Below are 19,253 nucleotides of genomic sequence, written 5' to 3'. Positions count from 1 at the left end.
TTTAAAAAACGCATTTTTGAATTTGGGTTGTAATTCTTGCTTAGGTAGAATAAGAATAAGCCGGATCCAGAACCTCACCCGATCTCATACCTGTGTACATATGTTCAGGAAAATTAAGTACAAATAACAATAATGTTGTCAGTAACTTGCGATATCCATGTTAAATGTATAAAAAAAAAATAATTATGAAGAAGTGGAGGAAATGCATCTACAAAGTGGTCCATGCCATGTTTTGACTATGATCGCATGACAAGCATAGAGAAACTCTGAGAAATTCTGAAACTTATCCATATAATTTGGCTGTTGGAATAATGTAAGTAAAACAGTATTTGTTCTACTAAACTGTAAAACAACTTTGGTTGTTTTCTGATGGAAACGTTTGCAGAAAAATATACAATACAAATTAATATGTGACTGAATAATTCATTCAAAACTGGAATAATCTTCGGAGTAAGCATCACATCTGAAATGCTGCTCTTCATTCTGAAATTCATTTCATGATATGTTCCATTTCCATTTCCCCACTAATTTTCCGGATCTGTTGCCTCCCATTGTTCGGGGATCTCATAATTAAGAAATGAAGCACTGCTTAAGATGTCAGCTGAACTGTTGTGTTGTTTTTCTCCAGTGTCGATGGCCATATGTTGAGAGATGACGTCTGCTGCCTGCTTCATCTGAAACAGGATTTATCCCACAAATTCAGGAATACAGTGATGGATAACACTGAACACTGTGAACAAATGAAGACAGTCAAATAAAACAAAATCCTGAACATAAGTAAGGTTGATAACATGAGGACTATGTCAGGTTGAAATGCCTCTGTCGCAAAATATTCATAAAAGCCGTTTTTTTTATCTTTAGTTTCGGTGTTAAAAATGACAGTGTGAACGCTACGCGAACCGGACCATTTTCTTTTTTGGTCCAGAACAAAAAAAACAAGAGATCCGAACTACAAGTGTGAACGCATCCTAAGATTATAATAAGCTCAGCACCGTCTGCATCATGATTCTTCACATGCGGCGCGGCGCTCATCTGCTCTGGATCGGGCTGGTCGTGTGTGCCGTGGACGCTGGAGCCGGGCTCAGTTTCACTGGTTCTGAGGGACAGTGGGCCTCGTTTCCCACATGGAACGCTTGCTGTGAGAGCGAAATGAGCTTCAGCGTGAAAACCAAGAGTTTGAAGGGACTTCTGGTGTACTTTGACGACGAAGGCTTCTGCGATTTCCTCGAGCTGCACATACACAAGGGGAAACTCAGACTGAGCTTCTCCATTTTCTGTGCCGAGCCGGCTGACGTGCTTTCAGATGTTTTCATCAGCGACAACCAGTGGCATTCAGTCACGATTAGGAGGAACTTCAAAAACACCACCCTCATCGTCGACAGGGAAATAAAGTGGGTGGAAGTTAAGTCCAAACGACGGGATATGACTGTCTTCAGTCACTTGTTTTTAGGCGGGATTCCCGCGGAGTCTTTACAGCTGACGTCGGACACTGTGAAAGATCAAACTCCCTTTATGGGCTGGATAACAGACTTGAAAGTGAACCGTTCTGAGCCTGTCGTCATTAACAGCGCCGGGGTCAGAGCTGACCTCTGCGGCTCAGACCACATGTGCTTAAACGGAGGCGTGTGCAGCGTTGTCAACGACGAGCCTACATGTGACTGCTCCAAAACCGGCTATCAGGGAAAAGACTGCAGTGAAGGTGAGAAATTCAGCAACATTACATGTGATTGATAACGCTGTGAGTCATTTGTAAATCAAGACACATTTTTTATTAAACATCTGCAGTCACATCTGTACTGGTGGTCTAAAGTTTGGAATAATTCAATTTTTTTTATGTTTCTGAAGTCTCTTCTGCTCACCAAAGCTGTGTTTATTTGATCAAAAATACATTAAAAATAGTGAAATATTATTATAATGTAAATCAGCTGTTTTCTATGTGAATATATAGTAAAGTGTAATTGATTTCAGTGATCAAAGCTGAATTTTCAGCATCATTATGTGACTTTCAGTGTCACATGATCCTTCAGAAATCATTCTGATATGATGATTTGATGCTCAAGAAACATTTATGATTATTATCAATGTTGAAAACAGTTGTGCTGCTTCAGATTTCTGTGAAAACCATGATAAGCTAAAAGTTTTGGGTAAGTAAGATCTTTAGAAAAATAAAACAATAAAAATATATAAATTAATACTTTTATTCATCAATGATGCATTAAATTAATTAAAGTGACAGTAAAGACATTTATAATGTTACAAAATTCAGCTTTGATCTCAGGAATAAATTACATTGTACAATATATTCACATATAAACAGTTCTTTTAAACTTTTTAACTGTTTTTACTGCATTTATGATCACACAGAAGAGGATTAGGGCCAAGCAATAATAAAAAAATTTAACCATCTCGAGATTAAAGTCATTAAATTACGAGACAAAATTTGTTAAATTACGAGAATAAATTTGTTAATTTAATGACTTTATTCTCAACATTTTATCTCGACTTTTTTCTCGAAATTTAACGACATTTTTCTCATAATTTAAAAAATTTGTTCTCATAATTTAACAAGTTTTTTTCTCATAATTTGATGATTTTATTCTCAACATTAAATCTCGACTTGTTTCTTGAAATTTAACAAGTTTTGTCTTGTAATTTAATGAGTTTATTCTCAACATTTTATTTTGACTTTTTTCTCGAAATTTAACAACTTTAATCTCGAGATGGTTTTATTTTTTATTATTGCTTGGCTGTAGGATCAAATAAATGCAGCCTTGGTGAGCAGAAGAGACTTCTGTCAAAAACATCTTAACAAATCTTAATTAGTCCAAACTTTTGACCACCAATGTAATATTATTCTCTATATAAATCACAGAGATCTTTGATATTTGCAATGCACAACGGTTTACTTTCATGCAGTAAAAGAAGACAGATGAGATCAAGTTTTACATTCATTGATTATAGACTTTGATTATACATAAATTAGCAGTTATGTGAGTGTATTTAATTGGATGTGGCATTTCATAATTACAACGCTGTATTTTGTTTCCCTATGATAAGTGAAATATGTAGTACAGTATTAATAATGTTGGTCTGGTCATTTTTGGAAGTATGGAATAGCTACAGATTGGATCAGTCAGCAGGAGTTATAATGAGGTTGGATCATGTCTGTCGCTGGAATCTCTTACAGAAGGTGTCTCTTGTTTTGAGTTCATTGACGTGAGCAGGATGAGCTGTTCAGACTATAGTGTCAACAAACACTGAACAGAGCATCATTTAGTGGGTTCAAAGGCAGGAGAGATGCGTTCTTTGTCACTGGAAGGTGTTTTACTGTAGACATTTAGACTCGTCATCCAAAAATGTACACACATTATCAATAATATTAACACCTGTAAGCTGTGTTTGTTTTGCCGCAGCTGTTTTGTTGTAAATTACATCCAACACACTTTTATTATCCAGCAGCAGTCTTGATGAACACAGACTCCTTAGTAGATTAATACACTTATCACTGATATTTGACTAAAAATAATCAATCATTGATCATTCATATCAATTCAGATCATTCACAAATCACAATTTTGGGGTTTATTAAAAGAAAAACTCTATAGAAACTATTTTAAATCATTGCTTAAATAAAATAAATACATAAAAATATAAAGAAGAACAAATAATTCATTATGTATGACGTATAACTTGATTGACATTAGATCATGCATTAGTTAACATGAACTAACAATGAGCAATATATCTTTACTAAAATTAATTTTTCTATTAATTAATCTTTGTTTTTGGTCATTTATATATATATCCAGTTTTTTAACATTGGAAGTTTTCATGACTTAATGCACTTTACATCAAACTTAAATTCACATTATAAGGTCCAGCCATATTATAGTACTTTAATTTGTAAAGAGCCTGCAAACCGATTCCACTTTACATTAATGTTAAAAAAGAAATAATAAATGTTTTATTATTACTATTAAGCAACAGAAAATTTGTACATAAAAGATTCATCCCTTAGATTGCATTGCTATTTCCCACCGATCTCACCTCAAAACAGTATTTATGAGAATATGGATGAGCCAAACCTGTTTTCTCTCTCAACACTATAGAAGCGCACAAACTCCTGACTAATATATTTGTATTTTACTTAATAAATGTTATAAAGGTGTGTTGATCATCACCTGAACACGTTTACTAATGCATTAGATAATGTTAATGGTTACAATTTATTCCAGTGGTCCACTTTAGACATTCTACTAAACTGTTAGTAACTACTTGTCAACTAACTGTTTGGTTAGAATAAGTTAAGATTGTAGTATGCAAAGTTACTTATAGCCAGCAGAATGTCTAAAGTGGACCATTGAAATAAAGTGTTAATAAATGCAGTAAAGTTCTTGTTAAATAATGCATATAGTGTTAATGAACGCAGCCTTATTGTAAGTTTTAGTGAACACCATAAAACAGTTTGAAGTGATTTTAATTCCCGCTCAGGCAGAGAACAGCACAGCACTGTAAAAGTTACAATTTCTTATCATTTCTATTTTCCATCATTAATAATCATGTTGTGTAACACAGTGAAGTCTAACTGGTTTAGTATACTGTACATATAACTATTGTGTTTCAAAAAGAGGCTCAGGCTTTGTTTTTTGACAGGAGTAGTATATGGTAATACAAGCCATTTTGATCCTCTTCTGTATTTTTCTGGGAATGCAGTCATATGATTACATTTACATCTGCCTGCTGTTAGTCATTTCACTGCCATTTGAGATGACTTTGCACATAGAAAAAATATTTCATTACACAAAAGTATTCATCATGAAATATCAGATGAAAACATTCATTACATTTCAGTATCTAGTTTCTTGCTTTTTCAGTATCTAGTTACCTACAATCAGTTGAGCAGTGTAAAATACAATGTCTTAAAAGAAGAAATTGAATGAAAAATGCAATTCTCTGGGGCAAAGACACAGCGCTTCCTGCCAAACAAAAGCTTAATATATACACTCGCCGGCCACTTTATTAGGTACACCTGTTCATCTGCTACACAAATATCTAATCAGCCAATCACAAGGCAGCAACTCAGTGCATTTAAGCATGTAGACATGCAGACAGCAGTCTGTTATGGCAGTAAAAAGTGTCATCCACTACCTAGTAAGCTCTTCATGCACCTCTGGGAAGAATGGGTTCTCAGCGTCCCGCCCTGAGAAACCAGTCATCCATCCTTGAGGGCTCGGGACTCGAGCCCGACCCTCTCGACGGCCCAGGAAAGCATAGCCATCAGCTCTGGGTCAGACTTGGACAACACGACTGTCCCTGAAGGAGGCAACACAGCCGAATCCTCATCCTTGGAGAATTCAGGCAATGGCTCCAATGGCTGGTACACTTCGGTACATGGATCGTACATTGCGATTCCTCCGGCAGCTCAACTGGCTGCGATGAGGGAGCCTGGGAGGTTGGTTCCTCGGTTGGGAAGCCCTTATGTAATCTTCAGGTCACCTAAGCTGCTACCCCAAGTAGTCCACCCCTGGTTTTGGCCAGGAAGGGAACTAGAACGAGGAACAGGAGAGGGGACTCCACCTCATTTGAGGTACTGGAGTCTCGACCGCAACATCGCAATGGTTATCTTCCCGCAGTGGATGCATGACTCATCCACGAAAGCCACCTCGGCATGCTCGACACCCAGACAGTGTCAGGGGGGACTGTCAGATGCAAATATCGCGTGCCGATGTGCTTTGGCTCGTTTAGTTACTCTCGAAGTAGACTGGTCTCTCTAGCGAGATTCCCAATTCGACCGACTGAAAGGGAACATCAATTCTGCCACTCAAGGGCCACCGTCCTGCAGATTTTATCTACAAACCAAATCAAACACACTTGAACAAGCTAATCAAGGTCTTCAGGATCACTAGAAAGTTACTGGCAAGTGAGTTTGATCAGGGTTAAATCTAAATTTGTATTATTTTAGCATATAAGGGGCTGTTTTCATGGCGCTGTTAACTAAAAACAGGAAACTATTCATGTGTTTTGGTCATTCATTTATACAAAAATTGAATTTTTGGGGCCTGAAAAACGTGAAATGTGTTTCAAAATGTGCAAGTTTTTAAAAATGATAGCATGTAAACTAGAAAAACACAAATTTGTGAAAACAGTGACGTCATGCGCATGTGTATTACATAAGTGTGTAGTGTTTATTTATAAAGTGACTTCGCCATCTACTGGCCTGGCAGCAGAATACAGTGTTTTTAGTCATTTTCGCTGATGCGTGTGAACGGGGATGGTTTTTACAGTGTTGTCGTCTGTATGTGATAAACACAAAGGATCGTTGTCATGTAAACACACCCTTAGGATAATCCATTAATACTGTTACCACATCTTTTTATATTACTTCTTACATACTAGTATATAACAATGAAAACTCAATTAATAGGTAACATAATTTAATAATTGATAACAATTACTATAACAGCGACCAGTGTATTATGCATTAATTTATTTTTTTTTTATTCCAAAATGCAATTCTTTATTTTGGTTATAAAAATCCATAATCCAGATCTGCATTTTGCACTGACACACTTAATTCTGCCTCTAGTTAAATTTGTGCCTTCACCATATTTTAATGACAATAATTAACAGTGAATAATACCAGAACAATCATTTTGCATCATTGCAAAATTTAATAAAAAGCAGTAATCAAACTGAATTTGCCGCCAGAGTAAACATTTAGTCCCTACTTTTTATTACGAAAAGCTGAAGATGCCATTATTTATCATTTATTTTTATACTTTTTTATGATTTTATGGTGATCTCAATCATTATACAGCTTATAAGCAGTTTAGTTGGTTTGTGATTTCTTTGGGCCATTAGATGCATCAAATCCAATTACAATAAATGACCATATGTCTCATTTGTCATAGCTGTCCCATAGCCAGTTGGCTTGTATACTACCAACACTGCATTATTCTGATGTGTTCATTTTGTGATATGTAACAACTTAGTTGTTATTGTAATTGATCAGTAAGTATAAAATATATTACTGGTTGTTCTAATAGTGAAGTGTTCTGCATTATTCATGTATAACTATGGATTAATATCTTTTTTTTTTTAAATAAACAACTATCAAGTAATATATGTATGAACTGATTCACTAGAATGAATCAAACTGTCCATCTCTAAATGAAAAAAGAGCCGAGAATATGTTTGTTTACGTCAGCTGACTCAAATGTGACATGATACATGCAACACAAATGTGACAATAAAACCACCATTATAGCAATGCAGAAACAAACCAAGCGATTGAAAAAATGTCCTGTCACCTGTCAGATTTACATGGAAAAAACCTTATTTCTTTATCACGTTCCAGTAGGCCTATCTTTCCTTCAGAGTATTTGAGCTCAAATGAAATAATACTGGGATTCTGTGTGTTTTTTTATGTTGTGAAAATAATGTGTTATTTTACTTACCAATACATTATAAAAGTTAGATCAATAGTGACATCTTTCACCATAAATCAGTGAGCTGATGAATTGCTTATCTGTTTATCTCATTGCTGTATCTAGTATATATATAAAGTATATTAAAAAATAATGCAGAATTCTGCTTATTATTTGAAATTCAACCTTTCCATTAAATGATTTAAAAGCTTTTTTTCATTACTTTGATCAGACGAAAGGATTACAGGATTTGGGTCTCTGTCTCCATATCTCACACGCAAATCTCTTTGCTAAAATAATTACTTTGATGCACTGCTCTCTGGTGTAATTCTAGATATCAAACCTCATCACAACATTATGGACAACTTTTACTCAACATCTCTCTTTCAGATTAATTTGATCTTTTACTCTATGCTGTGTATATGTTATTTGAAGCTATATTCATTTAAATGAATGTAGTTCAGGGCAGTACTGGCACAGCTATTTCTGCATCATAGCAGAGTGCACTTTCAATTTCAACAACAACGGAATGACTTATTGATAACAAATAATTCTTTCACCAAACAATGTAATTCTTCAGCAACATTTGAAAGAAAGACTCCAGCATTCCCACGGAGGATCCTACAGAGGATAGGATAGGGGATGGATGGATATGTGTTGCCATGAATTCCAATATATAAGTCTTAAATAAGCAAGTCCCTGAACTGCCATGTGGTTCATGCAGAAATGTTTGGCCTGATCCTCACAGTCATTGATTAACAGAAACCCTGCTGAGAAGAGACTCGCCGTATTCTGTGGAAACAATTTATCAAAGAGAGTTGCTGATGAACCACACACACACACACACACACAATATGAACTTATATTTTTCTTTGCCAAAGAGACACTTTGAATTCAGAATGAAGAAGAATAAGAAAAGTCATGTGGCCAGATCTTTGACTAAACATAAAATCGGGCATAGATTATACCACAATCATCAGCCTTATACAAAATACATAAGCATTAGTACAAAACATTTCTTTTTGTACATATCAGTGTTATTTTAGTATTATTTAGAGACTATTAGGCTATATTTTTTTGAAAGGTAAACTATTCTTTCCTTCTTTCAAAACGTGTTTTTGTCTTACACTGGTTCACAATGGTAAGCCTATTATAAGTGTTTATATTTTAGACCTGTCGGTATGGTTTTGTCAGCAAACTGCATACATGCATTACTCACCTGTGCATCTCGTAATATCAGTTTATGAGTTCATGCTTACAAATAATCCGATTTGTAACGTATTATTTGGCATGCTGTCTGTGGAGGGCTTCGAGCTCTGAATTTTGGAAAGCACTCCCCCTGTATCTCTGGTTAGGATAGTAACCAGGCAAGTGTGAGGAGACGGGGTGGCGGAGGGATGCAGAAAACTGTTGAGGAACGTGGGTGAGTCGGCTGTGTGTATATATATATGCCTGCATACAATGTCAATCTTGCAGGCATACCAAACTGATCTGCTGGGGGAGGCAACATTCGATGCAATCCGTAAGGCAATCCGTGATTGGCTGGAGGAAATGAGATTGACAAGTCAAAGGTGGTTGATTTGTGTCTAATAAAATAGCAAGAAAAAAATGATTGGAAAATGTGCCTGACTGATAAATCACCGTCCAATCAAAATCACTTTACAGTTCGTGCCATGACATCGGAAAACGCCTCTTTGCGTTATACTATCGCGTGTAGACTAGAAATTTGGCCTTTATTGCTTTTTTCAGCCTCGCTGTGTTCAAAATTATTAAAAAAAGTGATAGTGGTGCGCAAAAAAGGGAAAATAAGCTTGAAAGGGAGAAAATGGATGCTTATCTTACAGCAAAAATTCCAAAACTAACTAACTAACGTTACTTCGGTTCACATAAAACATCCGAGCCAGTGGAAGACCCCGCGCGCAGCGGAAGCTCACAATTATCTTCACCCGCCGACACCGTCGCCGATCTGCGTGCTTTACACGCTGAAGAAGGTGAGATAGCAGCTGCAGCAAGTTATTATTTTTATTACGAGTTAAGCCCTATTCGGATGGTAATTGTTTCTCATGAAAACGTAAGGTGTTTTCAACATTTACAGGGACGAGTCGATTGATTTTATTGCCGTGGATTCAGAATGTCAGTGTTTTTCTCTCATCATCATCACCCGTGTAAAAATCCCGAATTAACTTTCCTACTGTTTTTTGACGAACACCAATGTCGAGTGACTTGTCTCGACTATCTGCCTTTGAAGCACATTTTATCAGTTCTGGTGCATCCATCCGTACAACTCGACCTCGACACATTCACATCACACGTTAACACAGCGGTAGAGTTACTCACAGGACACTGCACTTATTCGCAATCACAAAAGTTCTTTATTTGCATGTGCTTTGAAGCCCTGCCAGTTGAACATGTCATTCGTGTGCTGTTCTGAGATGCGCTTTTTCTGACCCCATACACACCCAAAGCGTGCACACACACTTAAGCCTGTCAAAGAACCTGACTACTGGACTTCATAAATACACAAAAGGTTTACATAAACGCAGTTGGTTATGTCTGAAGTGAGTTGAGAAAATGGGACGCGTGCAGGTCTTAAAGTGACAGCATCCTAATACTTAGCATGCGGACCCTTGTCCTTAAAGGGGTGGTTACGTGGTTTTTTTTGAGAAGGAGGTCTCTGCGGAACAAAAGGGGCGGTTCCCAACTTTGGGGTGTTATCACACGGGAATAGGTGTTTTTCAACCTCTTTACCTGATTTGCTCAAATCGAGTGGGATATTTCCGGAAAAACAATAAGAGATATGTATTGTATATAAATGCAAGTGTATTGTTTAAGTTGTTTAACAGTTGTTTAACGTTTCTTTTGTGTGAATATGCTTGCTAGCTCGTTGTAAAAAGCTCCAAGCAATCTTCCACTCACTTCTAGCGATAACTATTATTAGCTAACATTCGCTATTCTATTTGATGTATATGTTAGTCACTTGATTTAATTTTGCAGTTAGGTTGTGGCTACAGTGTCTGTGGTCAATAAAAATGATTATAAAGTTTAAAGTCTTCAGAGTCATCATTTCAGGTTAACACTTTTTTTTTTTTTTTTTTTTAAGTTTACAAAAGGTCAGTAAGTCAGTAGTCTTATTAATGCATATAAAGCTTATACTTATACAATATGAGGCAGTCATGTGTTTCTGTGGTTGATAGCCTATAAAAAACAAACACTTCAAATTAAAGTTAATTATATCACAAGCACTGTCTAGCCTACGTATTCTCTCTGCTTGTCTGTTGATAGTGCAGTGGTGGTTATGTCATTTTAATATTATATAATATATATAATATTTTATAGCTTTTATGACGAAGGTTTACATTATGCACGTGAAATTTGGCATGCGAGAGATTAAATAAAATAGGCTGTTGATCGCGTGCCTGCTCTTCTGCGTTATTCATATTGAAGAGCATCAATTATTAAACAAGACTTGTAGCACAAGAAGGATCTAGCCTTAATAAAAGGTGAGGTGAAAAAATACCGTAGTAATTTATAGAAAGTACTATAGTGTTTTTGAACCATACTTGAATTAATTTGTTGTGGTAATTCTATAGGCTATTGCTGTGGTAATATAACAACTATAGTAATATAAACAAATTACGTTACCCAATACTGTACTATGTTTTCTTTAAACTATATTATACTACAATACACGCAGTTAACTCTAGTACAAACTAAAGTACTACAGCCTATGCTGTAGCAATAATTAACAAAGTGTTGTAAATACTATAATATACAGTATATTTACTGGTTCAAAAACACTATTTACTATCAATATAGTAGTTTTACACCCCATGTCCAACCAAATGACGCCGATTGGATAAGTTCAGACAAATGACTATTTGTCTATGTAAAATATATAGCCATTGTGACAAAATTACATCCCGTGTCATTATAATTCGTAGGCTAGTTTATGCAAAATAATAATAATAATAATAATAATAATAATAATAAAATAAATAAATAACTAGCAGTAAAAAAAAACGGAGTAGGCTAATATAACTTGCATAAATCATATATTTCGCCCTCTCGAGCTATAAGCTACAGGTCCTGTAAAAATAGTTCAAACTCTTCAAAATAAATGAATGCATTATAGTAAAATATATCTATGCAGGCACTCGGGAAAAACGTATAGTTTCCCTGTTACGGAAGTCAAGCATGCAGCAATATTTTATTTATTTTTCATTATCTCGACATAATTGTTTCTCGGGATCTAAACATTAAAAAAGTAGTTGTAATCATAAGAAAACAATAAATTAATAAAATAATAATGAATGGCCTTTCGTACTTTAAAAAAACGCATATCCCGGCTTCCGTACTTTTTTGGTTGGATCGTTATAAACACCTCTCTCAGTTAGAAAACACCCCAAAATTGGGAGACGCCCCTCTTTTGTTCCGCAGAGACCTAAACTTGTTTTTTTCTAGGCTTGATTGTGTTTTGGGGGCACAGTTTAACATTATTTTTTAACGTTTTTTTTTTTTAATGCTGTATTTTTCATATATTTTATCTTAATTCTACACCTCAGTTTCCACTGTCATATGAACGGCTCGTTTGACTTCCTGCTTCTATGAAGCCACTCCCTCCGACATACGCAATGTGCTCAGATTGGTCAGCAGGTTGGTAACTGGCTCAGTCTGTCGTGATTCGCTGAAGCGTCCGGAAACCCCACGCCCCTTACCATTCGTAGTTACGTGCTTAGGTGGAAAGTAAATAATAGCGCCTATATTGCTGTATCAAATTGAGCCGAATCAGACCCAGATGAAGAGGGTCAGGCAGAACCTCTGCAATCGCAGCTTTTAAAGAACGTTTATGAATGGTATTTCATTTAGTATTTGTGTCAAATTGTTTAGATGCTGTCACTGCTGTTTGTTAGCTTTCAATATACAGTTTTATCCTGATTAAAGCTTTACTGTTGCCGAATACATGACTGAGTAGTCGCATTTTTTTAAAGGTAGCGTTTAATTTATAGCATGAACAACTGTTTGTCTATGAACATAGAAGTTTGTTGGTGTTTGTTGCACTAGAACTTAGCTAACTGGCTAGCAGAAACGAGTTGCTCTTTGTATGTCCTTGATGCATTAAACATAGCAACAGAACTATAACATTACGTTTAAAAGACAATAAAACGTACTTACAGTTTGGGGCTGATAAACAGCAGCTTCTGCTTTTAAAGGTGGGAACTGCTTCATCTTTCAGTAAAAGTCTTTGTGTAAATCCAGCATTAAACTCGTGTAGATTCTGGAAACTGTCTTCAGCACCGCATCCAGTGTAGAAAATATCACAGATAATAATGGGTTCTATATCTTTTGACGCGTCGCGCAGCTCGCGTTCGGTGTAAACAACTCGTCCGCTTTCATTATGCTGCGCCACATGGCCTCGCCCACTTTGTTGCGTGTTCCCAGGGGCAGTGTTAATGTTAATAGCAAGGGTTTTTGATGTCACCATCCCGGGAAGAAGCTCGTTGTAGTCCAAACCGCCTGTTTTTGTAGGCTTTAAACTGCCATAACTTTAAAATACAATATCTCCATGTACATTGAACTTTCAGCGCTGTAACTTTGCAGTTACTGTTTATGCTCAAGCAGCAACATTACACACTAACTAAAGTTAAAAAAGTGAAATCGCATGCAACCACCCCTTTAAAGGGATAGTTCACCACAAAAATTAAAATCCTGTCATCACATACTCACTTTCAAGTTGTTTTAAACCTGAATGAGTTTCTTTCTTCTGATGAACACAAAAGAAAATATTTTGAAGAATGTGGGTAACCAAACAGTTGCTGATCCCCATTCATTTCCATAGTAGGAAAAAATTATATATAATGTGGAAATCACTGGGGACCATCAACTGTTTGGTTACCCACATTCTTCAAAATAGTTTATTTTGTGTTAATAAGAGGAAAGAATTATTGTGTCAGCAATATATGCAATGCAATTTTAAAATATGTTAAATATTTGATATGTTAAATATATTTTAAAATATGTTAAATAGCATGGAATATTTAGTGTGCTTGTGCTTATATAAAATGATTTGATAAAATGAAATTTGTAAAAATATAAAAATAATAAGAATAAAAAAAAAATTCTTGTGGTACAAGACACTGTGGCATGGCAATCATATGAAAGGGGGCCCTTGGTGTTGCTATAGCCCCAGGGCCCAATGTGTTCTTAATCTGGGCCTGCGGAGAGGCACTTATGGCTCAATTTATCAGAAATCAAGGACAAAGATAAGAATGTCTTGATGGATGCGCCGCTGTCTCCTGCTGGCCTGTTCGGTGACGCAGTTACAACTGTCGTCGACAGGTTTCAGGAGACATGCAAACAATCAGCGGCCTTCCAGAAAATTCTTCCCCGCCACTCTCATCCCCCCGAGGCTGCTGGGCGAGAGCAGCCTCCGCCGACAGCCAGCTCCTCAGAGCAAAGAGCGCAACAGAAGGCCAGAAGGCCGGGCAATACAGGCAATGCCTTCCGGAGGTAGGACGGATCTGAGGACCGTCATTATCTCTCGGAAGGCTTCAAAGAAAAGGTCCTGACATTATTAGTGCAGGATCTCTCGAGGGCAGCCCCCTCCGAGAGGATTCGGATATCGGGTCCTTCTCGGTGCCCTCAGGGGACCGTCTTGTCAACCCTGCCACCCAGTGTGCGTCAGGGCGCAGCGGTCTCCGCCGATCCTCCGAGGAGGGTCGGTCGGTGCTTGATTCGTCTGTCTGCCAGTGCGCCGCGTCAGATGGACAAGCCAAGTGTTCAAAAAACACCAGAGACCAGTCTCGAGAGACTGGTTCCCTTAGTAGAACATGTGGAAGAATGAAAACGTCTCCCAAACATTTCGGAGTGGGTACTGCTCATGGTAGAACAGGGTTACAGAATTCAGTTCGGTTCTACACCGCCCAGGTTCAACGGGGGGCTTCCCACAGTGGTGACCCCAGAGCAGTCTCTGGTGATGGAACAAGAGGTTACGACGCCTTTGCAAAAAGGAGCTATAGAAAGGGTTCCTCCTCCCAGCAAAATGTCGGGCTTTTACAGCCGCTACTTCATTGTTCCAAAGAAGGATGGAGGGTTGCGTCCGATCATAGATTTGCGTGTGTTAAATCGAGCTGTAAAGAAGCTGAGGTTCAAAATGCTTACACTCAAACAGATCATTCCCCAGATCAGGTCCGAGGACTGGTTTGTGGCGATAGATCTGAAAGACGCATACTTTCATGTATCCATCCATCTTTCTCACAGGAAGTTCCTCAGGTTTGCTTTCGGGGGCGAAGCTTACCAATACAGGGTTCTTCCTCCACAGTCCTGTAGGGGGTTCCTCGGTGGGTCGAGACCCCCTAGTCATGCGCTTCCTTCGTGGCACGCTCAGGTTGAGGCCTGCGGCGCGCACAAAAACTCCGACCTGGGATCTGACCATTGTGTTCCAGGGGCTAGCTGAGGCTCCCTTCGAGCCAATAGAAGAAGTATCAGACAAATTCCTGACACTAAAAACTATCCTTCTGTTGGCAATCTCATCCCTAAAGAGGACTGGTGATTTACAAGCACTGTCAGTCGCTCCGTCATGTTTAGAATTTGCGCCTGGTATGATTAAGGCTTTCTTACACACCAGACCGGGTTATGTCGCAAAGGTGTCGTCGAGGGTCCCAGGTCCCATTATACTCGAGGCGTTCTGCCCGCCTCCTTTTACAAACATGGATCAGGAAAAGAAGAATCTGCTTTGCCCTGTGAGGGCATTGGATGCTTACGTCCACAGAGCTGCCCTGTGGAGAAAAACAGATCAATTATTTGTATGTTATGGGTCCCCTAAGAGAGGGGGGCCAGCATCTAAGCAGAGGATGAGCAAGTGGGTGGTCGAGGCCATCTCACTCGCATACAAAGCAGTGGGACACCCATGTCCCTTAACTATTCGAGCTCATTCTACTAGAGGTATGGCTGCTTCCAAGGCTCTTTTGTCAGGAGTTTCCTTAGACGATATTTGTGGTGCGGCTGTATGGTCATCCCAGCACACCTTCATCAGATTTTACAATCTTAACTTGAATGTCACTCCAGGTGCTAAAGTTTTACAAGATAACAGCCAGGCACTTGGTGACATGGCGTATTTGGGACAGCGTTCCCATTGCATCATTGGACGTAGCGTTGATGTTCCCACGAAAGGGAACGTCTCGGGTTACGAGTGTAACCCTTGTTCCTTGAGTAAGGGAACGAGACGCTACGTCGCGTTGCTGTACCTCCTTCATGCCTGGAGCGCTCTTGCTTCAGACAATACTCAGAAGCTAGCTTTCTTTGTTCCAGGTATGCTTTATAGTTTCCTGGTCCGTGACGTCACCCGCCTCTGACGTCACGTCTTCTCATTGGTTGGATACAGAGGTGCTTCACAAACACAAAATGCAGAGAGTTCCCATTGCGTCATTCCCTTACTCAGGGAACAAGGTTACACTCGTAACCCGAGACGTTTTTCTTTTTTAATAAATCTGCAAAAATGTCAACAATTCTGTGTTTTTCTGTCAATATGGGGTGCTGTTTGTACATTAGTAAGGAAAAAATGAACTTAAATGATTTTAGCAAATGGCTGCAATATAACAAAGAGTGAAAAAATTGAAGGGGGTCTGAATACTTTCCGTACCCACTGTATGTCAGGGCATTTGTTTATCAGCGTACAAGTTATTTTCATGCATAACATTTGAAAAATGTACTTTTTCTCTTGTTTACAGGTAGAACTTGAAAATATAAAACATCTGTTTGCACGAAATCAAAATATATGTGCTCTTGCAACATCTAAATGTGATATATCCCTTGTAAAATAAGTTATGCTTCATTACAGGATACCATGGCATAACCATTAGATACATATTTTCACAACAATATACATTTTTTCAAGCAAAATTGACCTTGCAGATTCAACCAAAAGTTTGAAGAGCTGACAGATTCTGTAAACAGAAATACAGTATTGATTCTTTCTTATAAGATATAGGAATTATGAGTGTTCATCTAGATTTGGTGCTGAGTCGATGGGATAAGAGTTCAAAGCTGCCAAAAGTTCAAAACAGCCCATAGTTAGATGAATGAAATATATGACTTGTTAGAAGTGATTTTTGCATTGAGCATTGTGTCTTTTCGCATATTGCTCTTGCCCACATTTTTAAAAAGCATTTAGCCACTCGAGGTCATACCATGGATAAGGGATTCCTGCATCACATTACACTGTAATGATCATCCTCAAGTGGCTTATTGCTTTGTATAAAACTTCAATTGTGTCTCTTGTGTTCAAGTCATTCATTGCCTCTCCTTTTGCCTCAGTCACATCCTCAAGCATTGTTGATGACGCAGTCCCAGTTTACTCCTGCTCATATTCTTTGCTGACTGTACTCTTGTTTTCCTTTAAGGTCTGGCACACCTGATGATGGGCGATCAAGGTATGGCCTCTGCTTCTTTTCCACACTTCTATCCTTGTAATGTGGGATTTGTAATGTGAACTACAACTTGTAATGTGAATTTCTCCTCTGAACAGGCATGTTTCTTTTCCATAAGGGGCAAATATCTTCTGAGGTTGGAATATTCCTCAGAAATAACTGTACACAATATAGCGCAGCACTCAGGTTCTGGAAGTAAAATCTCCATTAATTTTCTCCATAGGGAAATTGATTTTTAATGATAACTTGTAAAGGTTTAAAGACAGACCTACTGTGGCTACGAGGATGTTAATCGACACTTCGCTTCTGTTGAAGCTGTCAGCCCGTGTTATTTCAAATTAGTTTTAAAACAATCATGTTGTAAGGGACACAGGTCAATTTAGCTCAAAGAAAATTATTAATTTATAGGGAATTTTAAAAGAGTCACTTATTTTATGGCCGAGCAAATGAATCGTCCAGCGTTCATTAAAACGTGTCTTAAAATCGTCTCGGTTATGTATGTATCCCTCATTCCCTGAAGAAGGGAACGGAGACATATGTCGAATGTGACTGACTGAAAGGGAACAGCTCTGTAGCAGATATGAATATTCAAACTATAGTGAAACAACACTATTTATCAGCAAGGTAACATAGATCGGCAGATAAAGACATTAAATTCGTAAGCACATAACACAAGACACTTCTCTATAACAATATATATGAGACTTTATTGATTCTAACACACAAATTAAAATCTAACACAAATATACACATTCACACACGTTGCAGAAAGAAAGGAAGTAAGGAAAGAATGAGTTTTAAGATACAAACCCGATTCCAAAAAAGTTGGGACACTGTACAAATTGTGAATAAAAAAGGAATGCAATAATTTACAAATCTCATAAACGTATATTTTATTCACAATAGAATATAGATAACATATCAAATGTTGAAAGTGAGACATTTTGAAATGTCATGCCAAATATTGGCTCATTTTAGATTTCATGAGAGCTACACATTCCAAAAAAGTTGGGACAGGTAGCAATAAGAGGCCGGAAAAGTTAAATGTACATATAAGGAACAGCTGGAGGACCAATTTGCAAGTTATTAGGTCAATTGGCAACATGATTGGGTATAAAAAGAGCCTCTCAGAGTGGCAGTGTCTCTCAGAAGTCAAGATGGGCAGAGGATCACCAATTCCCCCAATGCTGCGGCCAAAAATAGTGGAGCAATATCAGAAAGGAGTTTCTCTGAGAAAAATTGCAAAGAGTTTGAAGTTATCATCATCTACAGTGCATAATATCATCCAAAGATTCAAAGAATCTGGAACAATCTCTGTGCGTAAGGATCAAGGCCGGAAAACCATATGATGAGTCATATGATTTTGACAGAAACTTTTTTGGAAAATCATTCATCTGGATGTACGTCATTGCCCACTACTGGCAAAACCCTTGCAATGGGTTAAAATGGAAGGCTCTAAGTCCTTGATCCAAGATGTCCCCACTGTAGCCTGTGTTGCGCTAATGTACTGGATTAAATCTGATAAATAGTGGACCCATGATTTTTTATGAAACCAGGTCAAGGTTGTAGGGTAGGTTTTAGGGGTTAGTATTTGTTGTAGCGTTGTGCTAGCAATAAGCACTGTGATTGACATCAGTAATGAAATCTTTTGAATCGGTCAAAGTCCACTGCATATCAGATTTAATTCAGTACGTCATGCTACGGGCTGCAGCAAGTACAGTCTCCCTTGATCACTTATGTGTAAATTTAGTACAATTCGCAGTCGTATTGCATTGTGGTCTATGGTGCTGACTAAAGTGTACATATGATAATACTCGCTCGCTCAGTCAAAATCGAGGGGTCAAGGGTCTGTCCATATAAACTTCACTCGTCCACTTGATGAAGTTGAACGCACTTCAGAATGGCAGCAGAGATTCCCCTGAAGGGAAGTGCTTAGGGAACTCAGAAAGCTCAGAATGATGGTGATCGTCCCTCTTGGACTGACAACCTGGCAGAGAAACATAAGAATGATCAAAAGAGGCATTGGTCAAAGCTGGGAAGACGGTCTCAATCTAGCAAAGATACCAGAGGGGAGGCAGAGGTGAAGTCAGTCACTAACAGTACAAACAAATCCATAGCCGATAGTCTGAATGGAGCATAGGAACAAACCAGGCAGGGTAAACCAAAGAGCAGCGAACTGGGCACAGAGATTGCATTAGCTCGTGATCAGAATTCAGGTAACAACACCGACTGACACACAGACAAACCAACAGAGAGGCGAGAGTGAAGGAGAGGGTCTGCTGTCAGGTATGCATCGCTCACTCAGAGATTTAATACATGTTAGGTAATTATCATTTCTGAATTGGCTTCCTACTTATATTTCACTATTAGTCAAGTCAATGTATTAATGTTTGTAGGCTCT

General features: G+C 38.0%; 1 protein-coding gene across 1 annotated transcript in view; it reads left to right on the top strand.

The window, feature by feature from the left end:
• The first annotated feature begins 660 nt into the window (after window positions 1-660).
• Window positions 661-19,253, top strand: part of nrxn1b (neurexin 1b) — a 105,841-nt gene continuing 87,248 nt past the window's right edge. The window contains exons 1-4 of the mRNA XM_067386892.1: window positions 661-777; window positions 862-1,699; window positions 14,325-14,351; window positions 16,826-16,855. Coding sequence (XP_067242993.1) covers window positions 1,003-1,699; window positions 14,325-14,351; window positions 16,826-16,855 — 754 coding nt within the window. The 5' untranslated portion in view covers window positions 661-777; window positions 862-1,002. The remainder of the gene's footprint in view (window positions 778-861; window positions 1,700-14,324; window positions 14,352-16,825; window positions 16,856-19,253) is intronic.

The sequence above is a fragment of the Chanodichthys erythropterus genome, chromosome 5 (genome assembly GCF_024489055.1).
Source record: "Chanodichthys erythropterus isolate Z2021 chromosome 5, ASM2448905v1, whole genome shotgun sequence".
NCBI classification, from domain to species: Eukaryota; Metazoa; Chordata; class Actinopteri; order Cypriniformes; family Xenocyprididae; genus Chanodichthys; species Chanodichthys erythropterus.
The sequence above is the reverse complement of the archived record's forward strand: the minus strand, read 5'-3'. Positions and strand labels throughout refer to the sequence as shown.